At 41.7% G+C, this 22,364-nt stretch overlaps 2 protein-coding genes across 3 annotated transcripts in view; one reads left to right on the forward strand and one right to left on the reverse strand.

Annotated features, from left to right (window-relative positions):
- LOC112214697 (synaptopodin-2) overlaps positions 1 to 13,385 on the reverse strand; it is a 44,410-nt gene extending 31,025 nt beyond the window's left edge. Inside the window, exon 1 of one of the 2 annotated variants that reach the window (XM_024373647.2) lies at positions 13,171 to 13,385. In XM_024373647.2, the coding sequence (XP_024229415.1) occupies positions 13,171 to 13,278 (108 nt within the window). In that variant the 5' untranslated portion in view covers positions 13,279 to 13,385. The remainder of the gene's footprint in view (positions 1 to 13,170) is intronic. The other variant, XM_024373646.2, reaches the window with a different exon arrangement.
- LOC112214698 (protein transport protein Sec24D-like) overlaps positions 10,076 to 22,364 on the forward strand; it is a 31,576-nt gene continuing 19,287 nt past the window's right edge. Inside the window, 9 exon segments of the mRNA XM_042298361.1 lie at positions 10,076 to 10,095; positions 16,090 to 16,291; positions 16,682 to 16,781; positions 17,163 to 17,296; positions 19,322 to 19,481; positions 19,483 to 19,727; positions 20,024 to 20,139; positions 20,613 to 20,724; positions 21,737 to 21,864. Coding sequence (XP_042154295.1) covers positions 16,141 to 16,291; positions 16,682 to 16,781; positions 17,163 to 17,296; positions 19,322 to 19,481; positions 19,483 to 19,727; positions 20,024 to 20,139; positions 20,613 to 20,724; positions 21,737 to 21,864 — 1,146 coding nt within the window. The 5' untranslated portion in view covers positions 10,076 to 10,095; positions 16,090 to 16,140.

The raw sequence follows: 22,364 nt of genomic DNA on the forward strand, positions 1-22,364 counted from the left end.
TTTGACCTAATTTTCATTAATTTGATGATATATATTGAAGCCCATGCAAAAGATCAGGAAGTACGATGCAGGAACGCACCACTTGCATGGCGTATAGGCCTTGTTGTTGTCACTCACTCTGCTTGTAACCCTGGCCCAGAATTTAATGTGCTGCCTCTCCTACGTTGTTTTGAGCCCCCTCATTCTAGCGAACTGCCTCTGTCAGAGTTCATTAAACCAGTCCCCACACTAGCCAACATAGTATCAACATGACTCACATATGTATACCGTACAATAATTATAATATACGGTACTTCTACACAAATACCATTTCCATCACACTTAGTATCAAACAAGTCTGGGCATGAAGCTAAGAGTTTAACACTTCTAAAAAGGCAACCTGTGATAAATACGAGATCTCGCTATATATACAGATATGTTTTATGGGTTTATTTTATGAGCTGGCACCCTCTGCAGGTTGGAAATAACCGGATGCGTCCTGTTTTAAGGGGAAATGGAAAGAGCCTGTGACGCGACTTCTGCTTTTGGACTTTAACAAGGTGACATCTTAACTCCTCCTCCACATTAATCGATTGGTTGATCAGTGCAGAAGAGAATCTCCACCCACAGTAATTTTTTCTCGTCAGGACCAGAAAGAAAAACGCCTCCTCAGGTGTTTCTTTTACGGCTGCTTCATTAGGTTAATGAGCTGGTAACCATCTGATAAAACAGTGCGACTCCAGCCTGAGTTTTAGGAGCCATCTGTGTGCAAACGGCCATATATGGAGAACTCCTGTGAGCCTGTGTTTGGACTCGTACCTCTCTATGGGAGGAAAGTCTGTCTGGACCACCACAGCACCACTCCTTTCATTTCTTTCCCCTCCTGAGCCATAGTGATACACACATAATGTCAGACAATATTCTAGACCGGACTGAGTTGCCACTGTTAAATTTCAGTCTTGGGTTGCTTATAATAGGTTCCTCCGGTTACTGTATATGCTGCGTTTGAATTGTTATTTTTCATCTGTTTCTATTTTGCTCTTGGTATGGAAAGATCAACAAAGGAAACACCCCGATGCTTTTTATTATTCATAAAGAGTGTGAGAGGTTTGAATCTGTCGTTCAGATTACAGTGCAGCGTTCAACGCAATCTCGCGTAGTTACAATGTGGTATTTACCATACATAAAGATTTTTAACAGTCAGACATTTTATATTGTCATCTGTAGGGCCAAAATTAGACAATTCATGCTCGTAAGCCGAAGCTCCTGGAGTTACATAAAATAACAAAGCTGTGCGTTTGTTTTATGCATTCATTGAATTGATAAGGCAGTGCATACTGTTTAAAACAAAATCACTCAACTTGATATCAAGGTTTTCATTTTCGTCCTCACAGGAAGGGACAAGCACTGATTGGCCACCACAATGAAATCCTGCAGTCACCACTTGTGATTGGACAGAGCCATTTGTCTCCTGCTACAACTCTACGACTGCAAGGGATGCATGAGAAAGGGATATTTGATAGTACAGCATCTTAATCAAGCGCATGTGGTCCACCATTAGGACTAATGCACAAGTAACAAAAGGCCGCTATACTCACAGGGCTGGTTTCCCGGACACAGATTAGGACTAGTCCTGGACTAATAGGATATTTCAATGGAGACTCTCTAGTGAGCATGCTTTTTAGTCTAGAAAACCAGTCCAAAGAAGAGTTAAGACTGCTCTCACCCAGGAGTGATATTATGGGAAATATGGGAAATTGCTTTACTGCCCTCTTTTGAAATGACTTCAGCACTCCTCCCTGTAATGACATTGCTATTTACGCAAAGGGAATCCAAAGTCTTTATTTGAAGGAAACATTTATTCTGGTCGTCAGACAACAGGGTTGACTTGATTCGCAGTGACATATCTCAGTAATTGGAAGGCGAAAATAGCCCTATCCATACACTTGCTACCATCTGTGCAGACTACATAGGAAGGTAACTTGAGGGTGATTGTCCGCCTGTCTGGATTCTGCTTGGACACAGAAACAGGACAACATACTTATCTCATAGGATTTAACCCTGTTGGAGTAGCATCACTGGCACTTTCAAATGAGCTGTAGCACAAACTGAATCCCATTTAGCTATATTTCTATATTGTCATAGCAATCCAAGGTCCGTAATTAGCCTTCATGGATGAATTCCCAGGGCGTTTTTCATCTCATGCAATTTCCCATGCCTGCCTGTCTGTCAAGTGATATAATTTCAAGGGGCTGTAGAAATCAAAAGACTCAGTTTGCCACAACTCCCTGCAATGTGGCAGCAAATGCCACGTGACAGTGATTAATCAACATCACCATGAGAGATAGGGAAAGGGAAACCGCAAGTTAGTTTGGTATGGTGCAAGTGTTGTAGTGTTTCATTGTATGATTAATTCAGTAGCTAAACCCAACCTGAAAGTATTTATTTGGTCTCTTTACCCTCTTATCGGAGATTGGTCTTTTCCTTGGAGTTTACGTCCCCCTCTGTATCAGAGGAGGCTGGTAGGGGGGCTATAGTAGGATGAGCTCATTGTAATGGCTGGAATGGAATTAATGGAACGGAGTCGAACGTGGTTTCCATGTGTTTGATTCCGTTCCGATGATTCCATTTCCAGACATTACAATGAGCCCATCCTCCTATAGCTCCTCCCACCAGCCTCCACTGCTCTGTATGTATTTGGACAGTAAAGCTAAAATTGTAAATTTGGCCCTATACGCCAGCATTTTTTATTTGATATCAAATGTTTCGTGAGGTGACAGCACAGAATGTCACCGATCATTTGAGGGTATTTTTATTCACATCTCAGGTGATGAACAAACGTGCTCCTAACCAACTGCAATTTTGTTAGGTTTTCTTTGCAACTTATTTTGTACATAATGTTGCTGCTACCATCTCTTATGACCAAAAATAACTTCTGGACATCAGAACAGCAATTACTCACCTCAATCTGTAAGAAGATTTTTTTTTTTTTACGAGTCTGACGTGAAGGATATACTGCTTTCTCAGGAACAGGCCCAAATCCCCATCAATTGCGTGAAAAAAAAGATGGATAAAAAGGGGGCGGAGGTCAGGCTGCCTTCTGAGAATCGTAGAGGAGTAAGTAAAGAAGCTACATCTGGTAAGACGTGGGGCGGGGGAGTGTCCATTTGTCAATAACAGCTGGTTTGTAGTTTCATTTAAGTGATTGCCTATCCAATATGCTGTGTCTATGGGGCCAAATTGCACTTCCCAAGGCTTCCAGCAGATGTCAACAGTCTTTAGAAAGTTGTTTGAGGCTTCTATTGCGGAAGGGTGTTGAATAAGAGCCGTTTCAACAAGTGGACTAGGCTGAAGCCAATCAGTTGTTTACTGCGTGGTCACGCGGGCGCGCCGTTCCTTCTTTTTCCTCTGTAATGAATACGCTATTGTCCGGTTGGAATATTATTGAAGATTTATTATAAAAAGACCCTAAGGATTGATTGTAAACATCGCGCATTGTGCCTTTGGAATAGTGAACTAAATGCGAACAAAACAGAGGTATATGGACATAAATATGGACGTAATCGAACAAAACAAACGTTTCTTGTGGGAGTCCTGGGAGTGCAATACGACGAAGATCAGCAAAGGTAAGTGAAGATTTATAATGCTATTTATGACTTTTGTTGACTCCACAATTTGGCGGGTAACTGTATGGCTTGCTTTTGTGGCTGAACGCTTTTCTCAGATTATTGAATATTGTGCTTTTGCCGTAAAGCTTTTTTTGAAATCTGACACAGCGGTTGCATTAAGAACAAGTTCATCTTTAATTCTATGTAAAACATGTATCTTTCATCAAAGTTTATGATGAGTATTTCTGTTATTTGATGTGGCTCTCTGCCATTTCTCCAAATGTTTTGGAGGCATTTCTGAACATGGCGCAAATGTAAACTGAGGTTTTTGGATATAAATATGAACTTGATCGAACAAAACATACATGTATTGTGTAACATTGAGTCCTGGGACTGTCATCTGATGAAGATCGTCAAAGGTTAGTGATTCATTTTATCTATATTTCTGCTTTTTGTGACACCTCCTCTTTGGTTGGAAAATGGCTGAATGCTTTCTGTGACTAGTTGCTGACATAACATAATGATATGTTCTGCTTTTGCCGGAAAGCCTTTTTGAAATCGGACACGGTGGTTGGATTAACGAGAAGTGCATCTTTAAAATGGTGTAAAATACTTGTATGTTTGAGGAATTTTAATTATGAGATCTGTTGTTTTGAATTTGGCGCCCTGCAATTTCACTGGCTGTTGGCGAGTTAGGACGCTAGCATCCCGAACGATCCCAGAGAGGTTAAAGAAGTCTTAGGGTATTGCTCGCCTAAGGTAGAGTACCTTAAGTTAAGCTGTAGACCACACTATCTACCAAGAGAGTTCTAATCTATATTATTTGTAGCCGTCTATTTACAGTACCACTCCAAACCGATGCTGGCACGAAGACCGCAATCAACCAGCTGTATAAAGCCATAAGGAAACAAGAAAATGCTCATCCAGAAGCGGCGCTCGAGAGTGGCCGGGGACTTTAATGCAGGCAAACTTAAATCCGTTTGACCTCATTTCTACCAGCATGTCACGTGCAGCCAGAGGGACAAAAACTCTCGACCACCTTTACTCCACACCCATAGATGCATACAAAGCTCTGCTTACAAGCAGGAAGTACCAGTGACTCGCTCAATACGGAACTGGTCAGATGACGGGGATGCTACGCTACAGGACTGTTTTGCTAGCACAGACTGGAATATGTTCCGGCATTCATCCACTGACATTGAGGAGTATACCACTTCAGTCATCGGCATCATCAATAAGTGCTTCGACGATGTCGTCCGCACAGTGACCGTACGTACATATCCCAACCAGAAGCCATGGAGTACAGGCAACATCCGCATCGAGCTAATGGCTAAAGTTGCCGCTTTCAAGGAGCGGGACACTAATCCGGACGCTTCTAAGAAATCCCCCTATGCCCTCAGACGAACCATCAAACAGGCAAAAACGTCAATACAGGATTAAGATTGAATCCTACTACATCGGCTCTGAGGCTCATCGGATGTGGCAGGGCTTGAAAACTATTACGGACTACAAAGGGAAACCTAGCCACGTAGCACTCACGTCGGTAGCCATGAAGTGCTTTGAAAGACTGGCTCACATCAACAGCATCATCCCAGATACCCTAGACCCACTCAAATTCGCACACCACCACAACAGATCCACAGATGACGCAATCTCAATCGCACTCCATACTGCCCTTTCCCACCTGGACAAAAGCAACAACTATGTGAGAATGCTGTTCATTGGCTACAACTCAGAGTTCAACATCCTCCGTGCCCACAAAGCTCATCATAAAGCTAAAGGACCCTGGGACTAAACAACTCCCTCTGCAACTGGATCCTGGACTTCCTGACGGGCCGACCCCAGGTGGTAAGGTTAGGCAACAATACGTCTGCCACACCTATCCTCAACACAGGGTCCCCTCAGGAATGTGTTATTAGTCCCCTCCAGTACTCCCTCCTCATTCATTACTGCATGGCCAAACAACTCCACCATCATTGAGTTTTCTGATGATACAACAGTGGTAGGCCTGATCATAGACAACGATGAGACAGCCTATAGGGAGGAGGTCAGACACCTGGCAATGTGGTGCCAGGACAACAACCAGTCACTCAACTTGAGCAAGACAAAAGGACCTGATTGTGGACTACAGGAAAAGGCGGGCCGAACAGGCCCCCATTAACATCGATGGGGCTGTAGGGGAGTGGGTCGAGAGTTTCACGTTCCTTGGTGTCCACATCACCAACAAACTATCATGGTCCAAACACACCAAGACAGTCGAGAAGAGGGCACGACAACACCTTTTCCCCCTCAGGAGACTGAAAAGATTTGGCATGGGTCCCCAGATCCTCAAAGATCTACAGCTGCACCATCGAGAGTATCCTGACCGGTTCCATCACCGCCTGGTATGGCAACTGCTTGACATCTGACTGTAAGGCGCTACAGAGGATAGTGTGTACAGCCCAGTACATCACTGGGGCCAAGCTTCCTGCCATCCAGGACCTATATACTAAGCGGTGTCAGAGACAATCCCCAAAATTGTCAAAGAAAACAGTCACCCAAGTTATAGACTGTTCTCTTTGCTACCGCACAGCAAGCGGTACCGGAGCGCCAAGTCTAGGACAAAAAGTCTCCTTAACAGCTTCTCCCCCTTGCCATAAGACTGCTGAATAATTAATCAAATGGCCACCGGACTATTTACATTGCTGCCCCCCCCCCATTTATTTTTTACACTGCTGCTAGTCTCTGTTTATTATCTATGCATAGTCACTTCACCCCTACCTACATGTACAAATTACCTTGACTAACCTGTACCCCAATACATTGACTCTGTATATAGCCTTGTTATTGTTATTTTATTGTGTTACTTTTTATTATTTTTACTTCAGTTTATTTGGTAAATATTTTCTGAACACTTTCTTGAACTGCACTGTTGGTTAAGGGCTTGTAAGTACGCATTTCCCGGTAAGGTCTACACCTGTTGTATCTGGCACATGTGACAAATACAGTTTAATTTGATTTGGATAATTAGTTGAAATGTTGTTGACGATTATTGAACATCTATCCACTGAACATCGACAAACCATCTACTTAGGACTATCCAAATAAAGTGTTACAAATAAGTATCCTCCACTTACAGAAATGTGGCTGCCTTTCAGTCACGCTAAAGAGTTTCTGCACCTTTAAAAAAAAAAAAAAAATCTGTGGGTTGTGACTTCACCAACTTTGTTCTCAAGCCAGGACTCCCAAAACTTACAAAATAAATTCCCATATATGGAAAACTGCCTCTTGAGAGTGTAGAGAGACCCCCTCACACTGTGATCTACTGCATGTCAGTACATTGAACAATCACTTTCTCCTTGGAGGGAGCCCTGCTCACACCTAATCCAACAGAAGCTTTGAATAACTCCAACTAATCAGATATGAAAGTACCCTACATCTGACAGTGGAGTATTTCTCATAATCTTGGTATGTTAGCTTTTTAAACTTTTACAGCTCTTGACCCGCCCCCGCCCCAACCCCCCTCAAAAAGTATTGAGACAAGCTAAAAGTTATGTCTTCCAGATGACTTTCTGTTAGGATGAGGTCACTCTTCAGATATCCTCGACTGAGGCGTAGACTAGCAAGAGACGTCTTCTATTGACATTTCACATCAGCACAGGCAACATTCTTACAGCTAAGCTGAAGACATTCACACAGTACTTAGAACAATGTGCTCAGACTGTGGAGGGACCCTCTTTTGGAGCTTAGCACCGTAAAATACTGCAGGAGAATGATACTTGTTCGACAAATCATATAATTAGTTCAATGAGGATGTCATGTACAAAACACTTTGAAGACTGAAGAGTCACTTGTAGAGTGGGGGGTGGGGGGTGGGGGGTGGGGGGGTGCATTTCCCTACAAATGTAATTCACCTTTAATTTAATTTACATTTCCCCTTATTCCCTACGCTACATTAGAAAGGCCTCTTTCACAGCTGCCGTGCTTAAGTATTTTTTGGAATGTCAACACGTTCCCCAGTTGTGCCAATAACAAGGTTTAGAGCAAGACTTTATTTGTCTAAAAATTGAAATCCAGTTGGTTGACTTATTTATAGATTACCTTACTGGAGTGGCTGTGGATGAGTGACGCTTCTCATGGATGATATAATACAGCATCAGTGTAATTTTTTACATATCAAAGTTGTTACTTGTTTGTCAATGTCCCAAATAAATTAACTAAATCAATTGATTGTCAACATGTAGTAATAGAATGAAAGATGACTTCAGTTGAAATTGTATGACACAAAAAGCAAACATTTTCAAAATAGCCAAATATATGCGTCCTGGCACCTAAATCCCTCACATACTTTTACAGATGCACAATTGAGAGCATCCTGTCAGGCAAGCTACACTGAAAATATAAACTGAACAAAAATATGAACGCAACATGTAAAGTGTTGGTTTCATGAGCTGAAATAACATATCCCAGAAATGTTCCATGTGCACAAAAGCTTATTTCTCTCAAATGTTGTGCACAAATTTGTTTACATCCCTGTTAGTGAGCATTTCTCCTTTGCCAAGATAATCCATTCACCTGACTTGTGTGACATTTCAAGAAGCTGATTAAACAGCATGATCATTACACAGGTGAACTTTGTGCTGGGGACAATAAAAGGCCACTCTAAAATGTGTACTTTTGTCCCACAACACAATGCCACAGATGTCTCAAGTTTTGAGGGAGTGTGCAATTGGCATGCTGACTGCAAGATTGTCCACTACAGCTGTTGCCAGAGAATGTAATGTAATTTTTTCTACCATAAGCCGCCTGCAACGTCATTTTAGAGAATTTGGCAGTACGTCCAACCGGCCTCACAATTGCAGACCACATGTAACCACGCCAAACCAGGACCTCCACATCCGGCTTCTTCACCTACAGGATCGTCTGAGACCAACCACCCAGACAGCTGATGAAACTGTGGTTTGCACAACCAAATAATGTTTGCACAAACTGTCAGAAACCGTCTCAGGGAAGCTCACCTGTGTGCTCGTCATCTTCACCAGGGTCTTGACCTGACTGCAGTTGTGAACAGAGTGCCCCATGGTGGTGTTGTGCTATGGTCAGCCATAAATTACGGACAACGAACACAATTGGATTTTATCAATGGGAATTTGAATGCACAGAGTTACTGTGACGAGATCCTGAGGCCCATTGTCATGCCATTCATCTGCCATCATCACCTCATGTTTCAGCATGATAATGCACGGCCCAGTTCTGCCATGGCCTGCATACTCAACAAACATGTCACTGATTGAGCTGTTTGGTATGCTCTGGATCGACGTGCATGACAGCATGTTCCAGCTCACGCCAATATCCAGCAATTTCGCACAGCCACTGAAGAGGAGTGGGACAACATTCCACAGGCCACAATCAACAGCCTGATCAACTCTATGTGAAGGAGATGTATTGCGCTGCATGAGGCAAATCATAGTCACACCAGATACTGGCTTTTTTTGGGGGGGGTTATCTGTGACCAACAGATATCTGTATTCCCAGTCATGTGAAATCCATAGATTAGGGCCTATAATTGATTTCAATGGACTGATTTCCTTATATGAACTGTAACTCTGTAAAATCTTTGAAATTGTTGCATTTATATTTTTGTTCAGTGCAGTTTACCAAGCTACCAATTACTTCATACTGGAACAAGTTAAAGTTATTCTTAAGAAAAATATAGTTTACTTTGCAAAAATTACTCTGAAGGTAAAAAAATTACTCTACATTCAAACTAATTAGTGGAAAATTATCATATCTAAAATGTCAGACTACACTCTTCGAAAAAAGGGTTCTACATGGACCCAAAAGGGTTCTACCTCTTCTACTCTTGGAACCCAAAAGAGTTCTACCTGGACCCAAAAGGGTTCTTCAAAGAGTTCTCCAATGGGGACAGCCAAAGGACCCTTTTAGGTTATAGATGGTACAATCTTACAAAAACAAAGTGCTAAGTTAAGAAACATGACTGCAAGAACAGATCACTATGGAGTCGGATGTTAACAGAATGTGTAGTTTAATAAACACAAAAACCTAAGTTTCAAGTGAGAATTAGGCAGGTCTGATGCTGGAAAAGAAAGGAAATTCTTGTCTACTTATTTTTCAAAAACAAATGGTGTGTAGTTCAATAGTTAGCTAAACCGCTACATGGCAAAAACATAATTAACAACTGAAAACACTACCAAGACTGGAATTTGGTTCAACTACCACCAAGCTAATAAAAAATATAGTTTTATTACTAGTTTAACTACTGTACATGCAGTTCACTACTCCCCAACACTGTAAACACTGCAATACTGTTTAGCGCTATTTAGACAATCATCAAGTTTGCTGATGACACAACAGTGATAACACTGATTACCAACAACGACAAGTCAGCCAACAGGAGGAGGTGAGTGCCTTGGCGGTGTGGTACCAGGAAAATACCCTCTCTCCAAACGTCTACAAAACGAGCTGATCGTGGACTACAAGAGACAGCAGAGAGAGCACGCCCCAATAGGTAGGTCCGGCCGGTCACCATTCTAGTGGAGCAGTTTGGGCTATTTCAGTCAGGCTTGAGGTTATGCTTTTCACATGGTATCATGTGAATTAAAAGGTATTGGTAAAGCAAATAAAAATGTAGTAGAGGTGGAAGAGATCATATTGGCGCTCAAAGGGAGCATTATTAATACAGGCAGTGGACAGCTCTTTTAAAATGTAATTATGAGATTCTATGTAGACTTTTCCTGCAGTCAAATGACCTAGTGACCTCATGGGTGGAATATTATTTATATTTCCATAATTTCATAATTAACCGATATTATTTTAAAAACCTGCCAAAAACCTGGTGTTTCTATGTCAAACGGTTTTGTTATATTTAAGTCTTCTGTGATGTATAAAATGTGTAATATTGGGATGCAAACTCAAAATTGAATACATTTCAACTCTATATCTGACATGATACAGGTGTCTTTTTTTAAGCCCATTACCATGTGTGTGAGGAGTGTACTTTTGTTTCAAAGTAGATTTAAGACTACCAAGAAACACTGTGTGACCCTGATTTAGCCCACTGCAGTAAAAATGAATTATACCATCTATGAAATGCTGTGTAGTCTACACTATGCTGTAGATAAGAGTGGAGGTGCTTCAGTAAACTATGCTCTCATGACGAGTAACTTACCATGCACTCATGATGAATAACTTTGCTAACAGCCTCAGGGCCAGTTTCCCAGACACAGATTAGGCCTAGTCCTGGACTAAAAAGCACTTTCAATGAAGATTCTCCATTTAAGCATGCTTTTTAGACCAGGACTAGGCTTAATCTGGGACTGGGAAACCACCATTTAGGATTGATTACAAAGCAAGTTACAAAGCACTGAGTTTCAACGTCTGTCAAAAAATGACCTTAAATTCTTCAATATTTTGTCCATCGTTTCCTGGAGTTCCAGTTACAAAGTTGAATGGCTGTGATAGGAGAAAACAGAATGGCTCAATAACACTCCACAATACTAACCTAAATGACAGAGTGAAAAGAAGGAAGTCTGTACAGAATAAAAAATATTCCAAAACATGCATCCTTTTTGTAATAAGGCACTAAAGTAATACTGCAAAAATGTGGCTAATAATTTTTTTTCTGAATACAATGCATTATGTTTGAGGCAAATCCAACACATCACTGAGTACCATTCTTTATATTTTCAAGCATGGGGGTGGCTGCATCATGTTATGGGTATGCTTGTCATCGACAAGGACTAGGGAGTTTTTTTTTTATAAAAAGAAAAGGAGTAGAGCTAAGCACTGGCAAAATCCTAGAGGAAAACCTGGTTCAGTCTGCTTTCCAACAGACACTGGGAGACAAATGTTCCTTTCAGCAGGATAATAACCTAAAACAAAAGGCCAAATATCTTACCAAGATGACACTGAATGTTTCTGAGTGACCGAGTTACAATTTCTCCTTAAATCGATTTAAATCTATGGCAAGCCTTGAAAATGGCTGTCTACCAATGATCAACAACCAACCTGACAGAGCTTGATGAGTTTAAAAAAAGAATAATGTGCAAATATTGTGCAATCCAGGTGTGCAAAGCTCTTAGAGATTTACCCAAAAAGTCTCACAGGTGTAATCACTGCCAAAGGTGACTCTAACATGTATTGAATAAAGAGGTTGAATACTTATCTAATGAAGATAATATTTTTTTCATTCATCTTCCACTTTGACATTTGAGTATTTGTTGTATAGATCATTGGGAAAAAAAACAATTAAAACAATTTGAATCCCAATTTGTAACACAAGAAAATGTGAAAAAAGTCAAATGGTATGAATACATTCTGAAGGCACTGTAATGACTAAAATCATCCTAAAACACAGCAAATGGCTACAAGTGAGGTTTGGGTCAGTGTTGTGGGCCCACTTACAATTTTACTTAGGTGGAAGTACTTCCACAAAGTTCAGGAACCCCAAGTATTTAGTATTTCATGAAGTATTCAAATATGTATTGGCTCAGGATTTTTTTATTGGGATGCCCATATATCACTTCCACCTAAGTGAACTTTTAGTGCAAGTGAAGGCAATTGCTTAAAAGCAGTAATGTGTAGCCAGTAATGCCTAATATTGTGTTGCCAGTAATACAGATTATGCCTACAATACTAAATGAATCAACAAGTGGTTGGCTGCGCAATTAGGCCTATTAGGCTTAAATTATAATCTTCAATTAAACAAGATAAATCTGAATCGATTTATTTTATTTTTAATCTAAATAATATGTCCCGTTCAACAGCTTTCCTTCTTTCTCTTGTTGTTGTTTAAATTGGTACCACTCCGTGACCTCTGGAGGTACGCTCGCAGCGCATAGCAACGGTCTCTCTCCTTTCCACAGCTCGAGCGCGTGTTTAGATTCTTGCTGAAATCTTCACTTGTGATAAAGGATCGCTGCAGCCCTCGAGCTCTGACCATATAAGGGTCTCCAAGAATCCTACGCACAAAACATCTCCGACACACCAGAAAATGGGGAATTCTGCCTGTTCCAAACAAACAAGCTGATAGCATTTTCCCAAATAAAGGGTTAACCATAGAATATATAGAACCTTAACCCTAAAGAGCAAAATCATTCATATATCTGCCTCATCATCTTCCCATCAAATAGGCTACATTTCCAGCGCAGCTAGTGAATTAATTTCCAAATCGCCACTGTTCCTCTAAACATGAGGAGAATAGTTAGTTGGCCACAAATTCTCACCAAGACTGTTATGCCATTGTGAAAGGCACCATTATTTCAGCTGGTAACAATTATTAACATTATAAACTACTGATCGTCTGGATGCACTAGCATACCAGCCAAATCAGAATGGTACTGTAACATAGATGACATCCTCTTTTGAAAATGGAGTTTCAAACATTGTTTGACATAACCACGTTCCTAAAGCCACACTGTATATGACATGTAAATGAACTTTTTTCAAGATTCAATACAACAATTCCACAAATAAAAGCGAGACGAAACAAACCCGCAAGGCTCCGTTAGTCTGTTAAAACTCGGCAACTCCAAAAGCATAAACAATTAACAAACAACATACTTCAAACGAATGATGTTTCTACCTGATAAACCTGCAGACGTCGGTAGGCATCCCCCTCTCCCTCCCGGAGACTGAAGCCCCAGGGCGCGCCTCCGTGCACCGTAACACAGATATAATCCCCAGTGCCCATGCCACACGCAACAGGCTCCCACCAAAACCGCTATCATCAAATTGTCCGGAGTTGGACCAACAGGGCTCTATGAAACCAAGAGCAGCACAGTGCAGTATAATTCCCATCATCTGCAAGTTATGCAGAGTCCAGCCCGCTCTGAAACGTCATTGCATATGGACCCGCCCGCGCGCGAATCAAGTGGTGCGCTCTAGGGAAAGTCTTGTAGCAGCATTTGTATGGGGCCACAACTGAGTCGGGGTTGAACTTTTCATACAGTGTCGTTACAATAATAATGAGCTCTGATATCTCAATGTAGCGATTATGCTGCCTGGTTTTCTAGTCAAGTTGGTTTGTTGGCCTAAGTAGAATATTGGTTGAAAGTTATTTAATTGGTATTGTTTATCCCTATACATTTATTGATTAATTGCATTGTACATTTGAATAGCCTCTCTGATGACGTTCTCTGTAAGTGGCCCGCGGTCAATTTAGTCGAGTATGGGCATGTGAGGTGCCAAGGATATTGAGTGTACTCTTTTCCGTTTGGCCACACAATATAAATAACTATAGAATTGAACAGAATGGACTAACCCTTGGCGATACATAATATAATATAAACTTAATTCACTGGTAGGGAATTTGTCTTGAGCATACGCAGGCCTAAACGAATACTAGAAAGTGAATGAACACACTACAGTCGCATATAGCCAACAATTATGCAGAGATTAAACAATTGAAATCAATTGCTGATTGACTGTGAAAACGATGGTTTCACATTATAAATAATCTTAACAAAATCTGGAATTTTGTAGATCTAGCCTGCTAAAACTAATTAATATCTATGTACGATCTGGTTTGGTCTCAATTACATACACCTTTTAAGGTCATGTGACAGTGGATATCTACCTACTACTGCATAGTGAATGAAACATGAAAGCAATGGGTCTACCCATCTTCCTTCATAGTTTACATTTAGCCTACCTTTTGCCATCGCTATAGGACTAACTGTCAAATCAGAACTGCACAATTTACTGGGCCTTGAAGAGTTTAATGCTACGCAATCGGCGCAATTGGTCTACACCGACCTGTAGGGTTTGCAACAAATTGGCGCATGCGCACGCACCACTGAGAACTACAGCGCGAAACATGGGGGTCGTCACTAAGTTAACACAGCCACAAAGTCATAAACCCCGCCTATTTCTAAAATGTATTTTCTTTAAATGTGATTATTAACCTAACCCTAACCACACTGCTAGTCTTATGCCGAACCCTAGCTTAAATTTCTTTTAAAGCAGATATTTGTTTTCATGGATTTTTACGATATCGGCGATTCTGACTTTGTGGCTGGGGTAACTAGTGAAAACATGGCATAGGGGCCGGTGCTGTGTTGGAGTTTGACGTGGCACTCCGCTTTCACGATCAGGAATTCAGAGTAGAAGACTCGGCAGATACTCGCCAGAATACAGGTAAATAATTGTACAGAAAATCCTAAAGGGATTTGTAAGAGGGTATTTTATCATATATTGGTCTATTGAAATGCACGTGTTTAACCGAATGCTTTCTCCGTGACGCAAACTTAGTTTCACATGTAGACATTTCCGTGTATGAACAACAATGTATCTATTTGTAAATAACGTACACTGCGCCTATCAGAAACGCATGTTGTGAGCTGGATAGATGGATATTGATTCGGGTGCTGCAAACAACAGCTATATTTTCTTGCAGTTGATAAATATTGGCGTCAGTTTGGTTGTAACTAAATGGTAGACTAACGTTTCCTAGGTTGGCGATGCTAAGATTTGTGTCGAAAATAACGGTCTTTGACGTGGCAATTCTGGGTAGTGGCTGAAGGACTCGTCTTACATTTTTTTTGTTGCTATGACTGTCTCTTGATATTTCTGTCTTAATTTATGGACTTTTTACATGTATTTTTAATCACTTTTGTATTTCATTGTCTACGAGTCGAGAACGAAGTTGTCAATGTGAGAGCTGTTTATGTGGCGTTAATTGAGCAAGATTTGACAACTCTGTAGGCTATAGTGTGGAAGTTCATCAAGTCAAGCTTAGTTGGTTCTGAAATTGAGAAAATGTCAACTTTACTGTGAGATTAAAATATAAAGAATAGCTTACAAGGGAGAACAATAATTTGCTTACAAGGGAAAACAATATAGCATACTATTTTGCAGAAGGTGACAAATGTATTTAGGGCTATGTATTTATTTATAACCGTTGGCCTTATTGAAAGGCCTATTGCTCAATAATGATTTCACCAACACTGCACTTGAATAATTTGAACAGCTAAATATATCTATAGCCTACAATTTCTGCTCCAATATGTCATCATGAACCAACCATTGTCAAATGTTATCACATATATTCATCTTGAGAAAATAAGACATCTTATTTTAGGAGCATTGTTGCAGGAAACTGACATAAGTATAGTCACTTGTAGATTAGACAATGACGATGGGACCTTATCTCCAACGGTCCAATGCGCTTGGGTCTTGTTGTTTTGAGGTCAAATATTGCTTGTTGGCATTGCCTAGTGGAGAATACCACATATTTACTTTGTACTGTAGGAAAATACTGATGTTTGGTGTGGGGAAAAAACTACTTAAGACCACGAACCTGTCAAGTGTGCGGTCTCTGAAAAATTTTCCCATGTGCAGTGTCAGTTGTTTCTAAATGCTGTGGTTGGTGAAATTCTGTGAATTAGAGCTTTTTTAATCTCACTTTTAAATTCAAGCAACATTTTCTTGGCCCTTCAAGTCTAGCCTGCCTTAAATGAACTGCATCCTCAGAAAACAAAATTCCTTGCTTCTGTCTTTGCAGGTTCTTGGATCTCTGCCATTTTGGAATGAGAAGACCTTAACAGCATTTAGGATGAGTCAGCAGGGTTATGTTGCCACGCCTCCATACTCCCAGGCCCAGCCTGGGATGGGGGGCTACCCAGCCGGGTTTGGGAGTTCGCCTGCCCAGCCCCTCTATGGACATTATGGGGGACAACCTCAGTCATTCCCAGCCCCACCAACAGGTAAAGCCACGTTCCTTTGGTGTCTCATTCCTCCTGTAAAATCTTCTGTTTAGCTTTTCATCCAACCGGTCTGATCTTGTCATTTGGGATGTGTGCAATTCTTTATTAGTCCAGGAGCAATTGTTTGTTCATGATTCAAGCAATGCAGCTTCCAATTGAAATGACAAAATGTAAGCCTAGGGATATGTATTTCTGTTGCTCGGCCATACTATCGCCTCGTTATTTAGGTTTGCCCGTGTATACTGTACTGTGTATGTAATGTGTGACTGCAAGAGGATGCTTTGTGGACAGCAATGCTATTGGCACAGCATTTAGATGAGACATTTTGCTCAGGTGCATACTTTGTGTATATATTGTCTGACCATAAGAGGATTTTTTTTTACCTTCCAGGTTTGATGAAGCCTGTGTCATCCCCCTCCGGCATGCCTCCACCTGAGGTCTCCAGCCAGTATGGCTCAAACATTCAGCAGAATGGAGCTCACCCTCAAAGGTAACAGAGCTTACTCCACCGAGCAGAGCCCATTTACCACAATAATGTTCTAATGGTTGAATTCTACCCTTCTTCCTGAAGTATGCACTTGATCTATCCACCTAATGGAATTGTATTAAATGGAATGGTGTAATACCTATGATAGAAACACCCTCTAGCCCATGTTAACACCATGTCATTGCTTTCAACCAATGAGTGGGAGGGAGCAAGTGCACACTTTGGGTAAAAGGGTCAAGAATTGAAAGGCAACCATGGCTTCATCCCAATACTCTTAGTGCATTCCTTCCATTTTCTTCAAGTCCACTAATAGGTAAATGGACTGAATAGTTTTTTCGTCTGTTGGAACAGATAATATTTAGCTCTTTGTTTACTGTCCTCCAGGTACCCTGCCCCTCCTGCTGCTGCTGCCGCCTCTCCGTATGGACAACCCCCTAATTCCCCCTACCACACCATAGCCCCGCAGGCCCCAGCACAGCAGCTCACCAATCAGATGGGTTCCATGAACCTCGGATATGGTAATTAATCACTGTTTGTAGAACTCAAGATTGTTGTATTGGGAATGGTTAGGGGGGTGGCATCCACTTCAGAAAGTAAACAAGATGCAAAGCAACTTACAAACAAGTTTAAAAGCAAACGGCTGTGTTGTCCAAACAGTAGAACAGAAGCTTTTCTTACTAGTGGTAGTCTAGATATTTATGGCTTTGTCAACTTTGGTAAACTAGCATGCAGCTATGTTAGCAACTTGCCCAAGCCCAGACAGCTGATGTTCTGAGAGATGCAAAATTTGGATCATTACAAATCAGCTGGGCTAGACAATCTGGATCCTCTCTTTCTAAAATTATCAGCTGAAATTGTTGCAACCCCTATTATTAGCTTGTTCAACCTCTCTTTCGTATCATCTGAGATCCCCAAAGATTGGAAAGCTGCAGCGGTCATCCCCCTCTTCAAAGGGGAAAACACTCTAGATCCAAACTGTTATAGACCTATATCCACCCTGCCCTGCCTTTCTAAAATCTTCAAAAACCAAGTTAACAAACAGATCAGACAATTTCGAATCCCACCGTACCTTCTCCACTATGCAATCTGGTTTCCAAGCTGGTCATGGATGCACCTCAGCCGTGCTCAAGGTTCTAAATGATATTATAACCGCTATCGATAAAAGCCAAGGCTTTCGACTCTGTCAATCACCGCATTTTTATTTGCAGACTCAATAGCCTTGGTTTCTCAAATGACTGAGTTGCCTGGTTCACCAACTACTTCTCAGATAGAGTTCAGTGTGTCAAGTTCAATTCTCGGGCCGACTCTTTTCTCTGTCGCTCTTGCTGCTGGTGATTCTCTGATCCACCTCTATGCAGACGACACCATTCTGTATACTTCTGGCCCTTCTTTGGACACTGTGTTGACAAACCTCCAAACAAGCTTCAATGCCATACAACTCTCCTTCCGTGGCCTCCAACTGCTTTTAAATGCTAGTAAAACTAAATGCATGCTCTTCAACCGATTGCTGCCCGCCCGACTAGCATCACTACTCTGGATGGTTCTGACTTAGAATATGTGGACAACTACAGATACCTAGGTGTCTGGTTGGACTGTAAACTCTCCTTCCAGACTCACATTAAGCATCTCCAATCCAAAATTAAATCTAGAATCGGCTTCCTATTTCGCAACAAAGCTTCCTTCACTCATGCTACCAAACATACCCTTTTAAAACGGACTATCCTACCGATCCTTGACTTTGGCGACGTTGTTTACAAAATAGCCTCCAACAGACTACATACAGTTTGGTGAGTAGAGTATCACAGTGCCATCCGTTTTGTCACCAAAGCCCCATATACTACCCATTACTGCGACCTGTATGCTCTTGTTGGCTGGCCCTCGTTACATATTCGTCGCCAAACCCTCTGGCTCCAGATCCTCTAAGTCTTTGCTAGGTAAAGCCCCACCTAATCTCAGCTCTCTGGTCACCATAGCAACACCCACCCGTAGCATGGCTCCAACAGGTATATTTTACTGGTCATCCCCAAAGTTAACACTCACTTTGTCCGCCTTTCCTTCCAGTTCTCTGCTGCCAATGACTGGAACGAATTGCAAAAATCACTGAAGCTGGAGACTTATATCTCCCTCACTAGCCAAACTGTAAATGGCACACCCAACTACCTCATCCCCATATTGTTATTTATCTTCTTGCTCTTTTGCACCCCAGTATCTCTATGTGCACATCTATCACTCCAGTGTTAATGCTAAATTGTAATTGTTTCGGCTCTATGGCCTGTTTTATTTACTGCCTTACCTCCCTACTCTTCTACATTTGCACACACTGTAAATATATTTTTTCTATTGTGTTATAGGCTGTAGGTTTGTTTGTAACTCTGTTGTTTTTGTCACACTGCTTTGCTTTATCTTAGCCAGTTCACAGTTAATGAGAACTTGTTATCAACTGGCTTACCTGGTTAAATAAAGGTGAAATAAAAAAGTTATTGTTAGGCTTCGTTCATGCAGTGTGTTGAAAGTTGTTCACACTCCCCCTACCTATCCTGCAGGTCCAGGGCCCATGCAGAACCCTCAGGCACCCCCCACCTCTCCCCCAGCCCAGCAGCCATTTCAGACGGCCTCTCCCCCAACCATGGGACAAACAACCCTGGGCCCCCCACCTACGGGCCCCCATTCACCCCAGATGGCTCCCCCACAGACGCCCCTAGCTGGCCCATCTGGGAGGGCACCCATCTATGGGAGGGCACCCATCTATGGGAGGGCAACCATCTATGGGAGGGCAACCATCTATGGGAGGGCAACCATCTATGGGAGGGCAACCATCTATGGGAGGGCACCCATCTATGGGAGGCATGGGTAGGCCCTTCCCAGGCCCACCCCCTCCAGGCTCTGGGGTCTTCCAGCAGCCTGGGCCTGGAGCAGCCGGACAACCAGGATACCCTCAGCAACCACAAGGTACAGAAAGCGCAGTTACCTGTGGCTCAGTGATGATCACTGCAAAGCTTTATGGATTTATAGGGCCAGTTTCCTGGAGCCAGATGAAGCCTATTCCTGGAATAAAACATGGTTTTCAGGAATAATCTAGGATATGGTAACTCACTGTGGTAGTCAAACTTATCTTATCGAAGGTGGTGAGTAGTGTGTACAAATTGCTTTTGGAGTACTGTACCACTTAGTGTGTGCTTGCCACTAGGATTGCACCAGGTGTAGGTCACCAGAGCCTTTACACTGTGGCATGGTCTGTGTTTCAGGTCAGTTTGGGGGGCAGATGGCGGGACCCGGGATGGCGGGACCCTTCCAAGGTGGGGCAGCCCATATGTCCGGGCCACCTCAGAAAAAGCTGGACCCTGACTCCATCCCTAGCACAGTGAGTTCATATTTAATCCTCGTGTGACTTCACGTCTTTGCATGCCGTGTCACATGTTTCCCAGCTACCTCCAAGCCAGTATTACCTATAAAGACATCTCTTTAGAAGACTGCACACCCCAGTATGGGCCCAGGATAGACATGTGAGCATCCCATTTTTGTTACCCCCACCTCCCCAAATTACCTATTGTATGTGTCTTATTTGGATGAAATGTATGACCGAAAAATGACAGTCAACCCTGTGTCTCGTAGTTAAAACCACAAAATGCTTGACTGATTGTGGTTGGAACGTTCTCAGGCAAACAACAAAGCAACAGCAGAATGTGAATTTGTACGATACCAATACGTCTCCGTTACCACACACATCTAGCAAAAACTGACCGATTGAAAGCTTTCACCCACAGCCTGACTGTTTAAGGAAATGGCTCCGCACAGTATACACTCTTTCACTGACAATGCACCACTCTGGTTTAGACACAAGTCACTGAGGACGACCAAGCCAAACGAGGAGGACAGGTGTACGCCACAAACCTCAGGGGTCAGGTTCCCCCGCTAGTCACTACTGACTTTACTGTACAGGACCAAGGTAAGGCACAGGAATACCACTGTACTGTAAACACAACTTATCTGTGTCATTGAACAGAACTAACCTTATTTCCAACATACTTAACTTAGCTTTTTGTCCAGTCCATCACTAGCACACCTGACTCAACTAATCAAGGGCTTTGTGATTACTTGACTAGTTGACTCAGGTTTGTTTGTGTTGGGATGGAACAAAAATGTGCTGTTGTGGGGTTCCCCACGGAATGGATTAGTAGAACGTGACACGGATGGCTTTCAACAAATCCGATAATAGCCTTAGATCAAACATACACTTCTGAAAGATATTCTAATGGCAACATAAGGAACATGATTGGGGTCTTTTCATTAGTGCACACCGTAGCAAAATGTTTTCTCAGGGGAAATGTTTTGCAATGAAAACTAGTTTCTTAGGTAGCTCCCTCACTGTTTTGGCCTCTTTGTTTCTATTTGGTTCATATTGAGTAGACAGACCCCTGCTCTAACTCAAACGAATATCTCTAGAAGCCAGTAATATAATATATCTTTAGATGAGATTCCATTTTTTAAAACTTTGTATTTACTTTACCCTTTGATCTCGTTTTAAGTTGCGCCACTTCAGATTTGTCAAACTTAAAACATTTCCGTCTTAGAAAAATTGTTTGACCACACTGGAAAAAATTTAAATATATTAATGTTAAGGTTCTCTTTGAGTGCAACGTTACCTAAAAATTGCAAGGGAAATACTGATTGTTATGAATTAAGTGGTAACGTTTGATACTGTACTTAAATGTATGAATTAGAACACTGAATATTGCATTTCTTTGTAAAAAATGAAAATGTAAGTTATTTACAGCCTGATGAATATATAAAGGGAAGAACTGAAAGATATTAGGACTAGTAAAAGGCTTTATGCGTAAACACAAAATGCTAACATGTTTAAACTATATATTTTCTTGAATCAAACCAATGAGTACAACTTAATTGAACCATTTACATTTGTATTTTTTACTTTGCTTCCATTTCTTCATCCTCTTTAGGAAACGCCAGTCCAAGATTCATGCGTTGCACCACCTACTCTTTCCCCTGCACGGCTGACCTGGCCAAGCAGTGCCAAGTTCCTTTGGGTGCCATCATCAAACCTTTCGCCACGGTACCAAAGAATGAGGTAGGCCTTATCCTGTGTATGTTTGCAGAGATGATCCACATTGTTATACAAAGTCAGACCACTAAACCACTTATGAATTTTGAAACCAAGATGTTTAAACCCAGATACTATCAAAACCTCAGGTACATACTGTAGACATCCTTTTAGGGAAGGGAGACACTCGCACTTTTAGTTTTACTCAATGACACGTAGATGTATTATTTCCTTAAAAATATACTGTACGTCCAAGTGCTGTAAACTTCTAAAAGTGTCATGTGGACAACCTTCATGTGGATCTTGGGTGGTCTCAGGAATCCTACCTTAGATATTCTTCCCCTCATTTTGTCTTCTGTGCCAAAGGGCCTTTTTAGGCAATGCTACTGTAGCTTTCGCTCTGTCTCGTAGAAAGAGCTAATTAGCTAATGTCAAGATCTGCGTGGACCCCAGAATATGAAAGGGGTTTAGCAAAGCAATCAAGTGCATTGCCTTCTCTGGTTAGCCCTCAATGTCCAAACAGCACT

The sequence above is a fragment of the Oncorhynchus tshawytscha genome, linkage group LG15 (genome assembly GCF_018296145.1).
Source record: "Oncorhynchus tshawytscha isolate Ot180627B linkage group LG15, Otsh_v2.0, whole genome shotgun sequence".
NCBI lineage: Eukaryota > Metazoa > Chordata > Actinopteri > Salmoniformes > Salmonidae > Oncorhynchus > Oncorhynchus tshawytscha.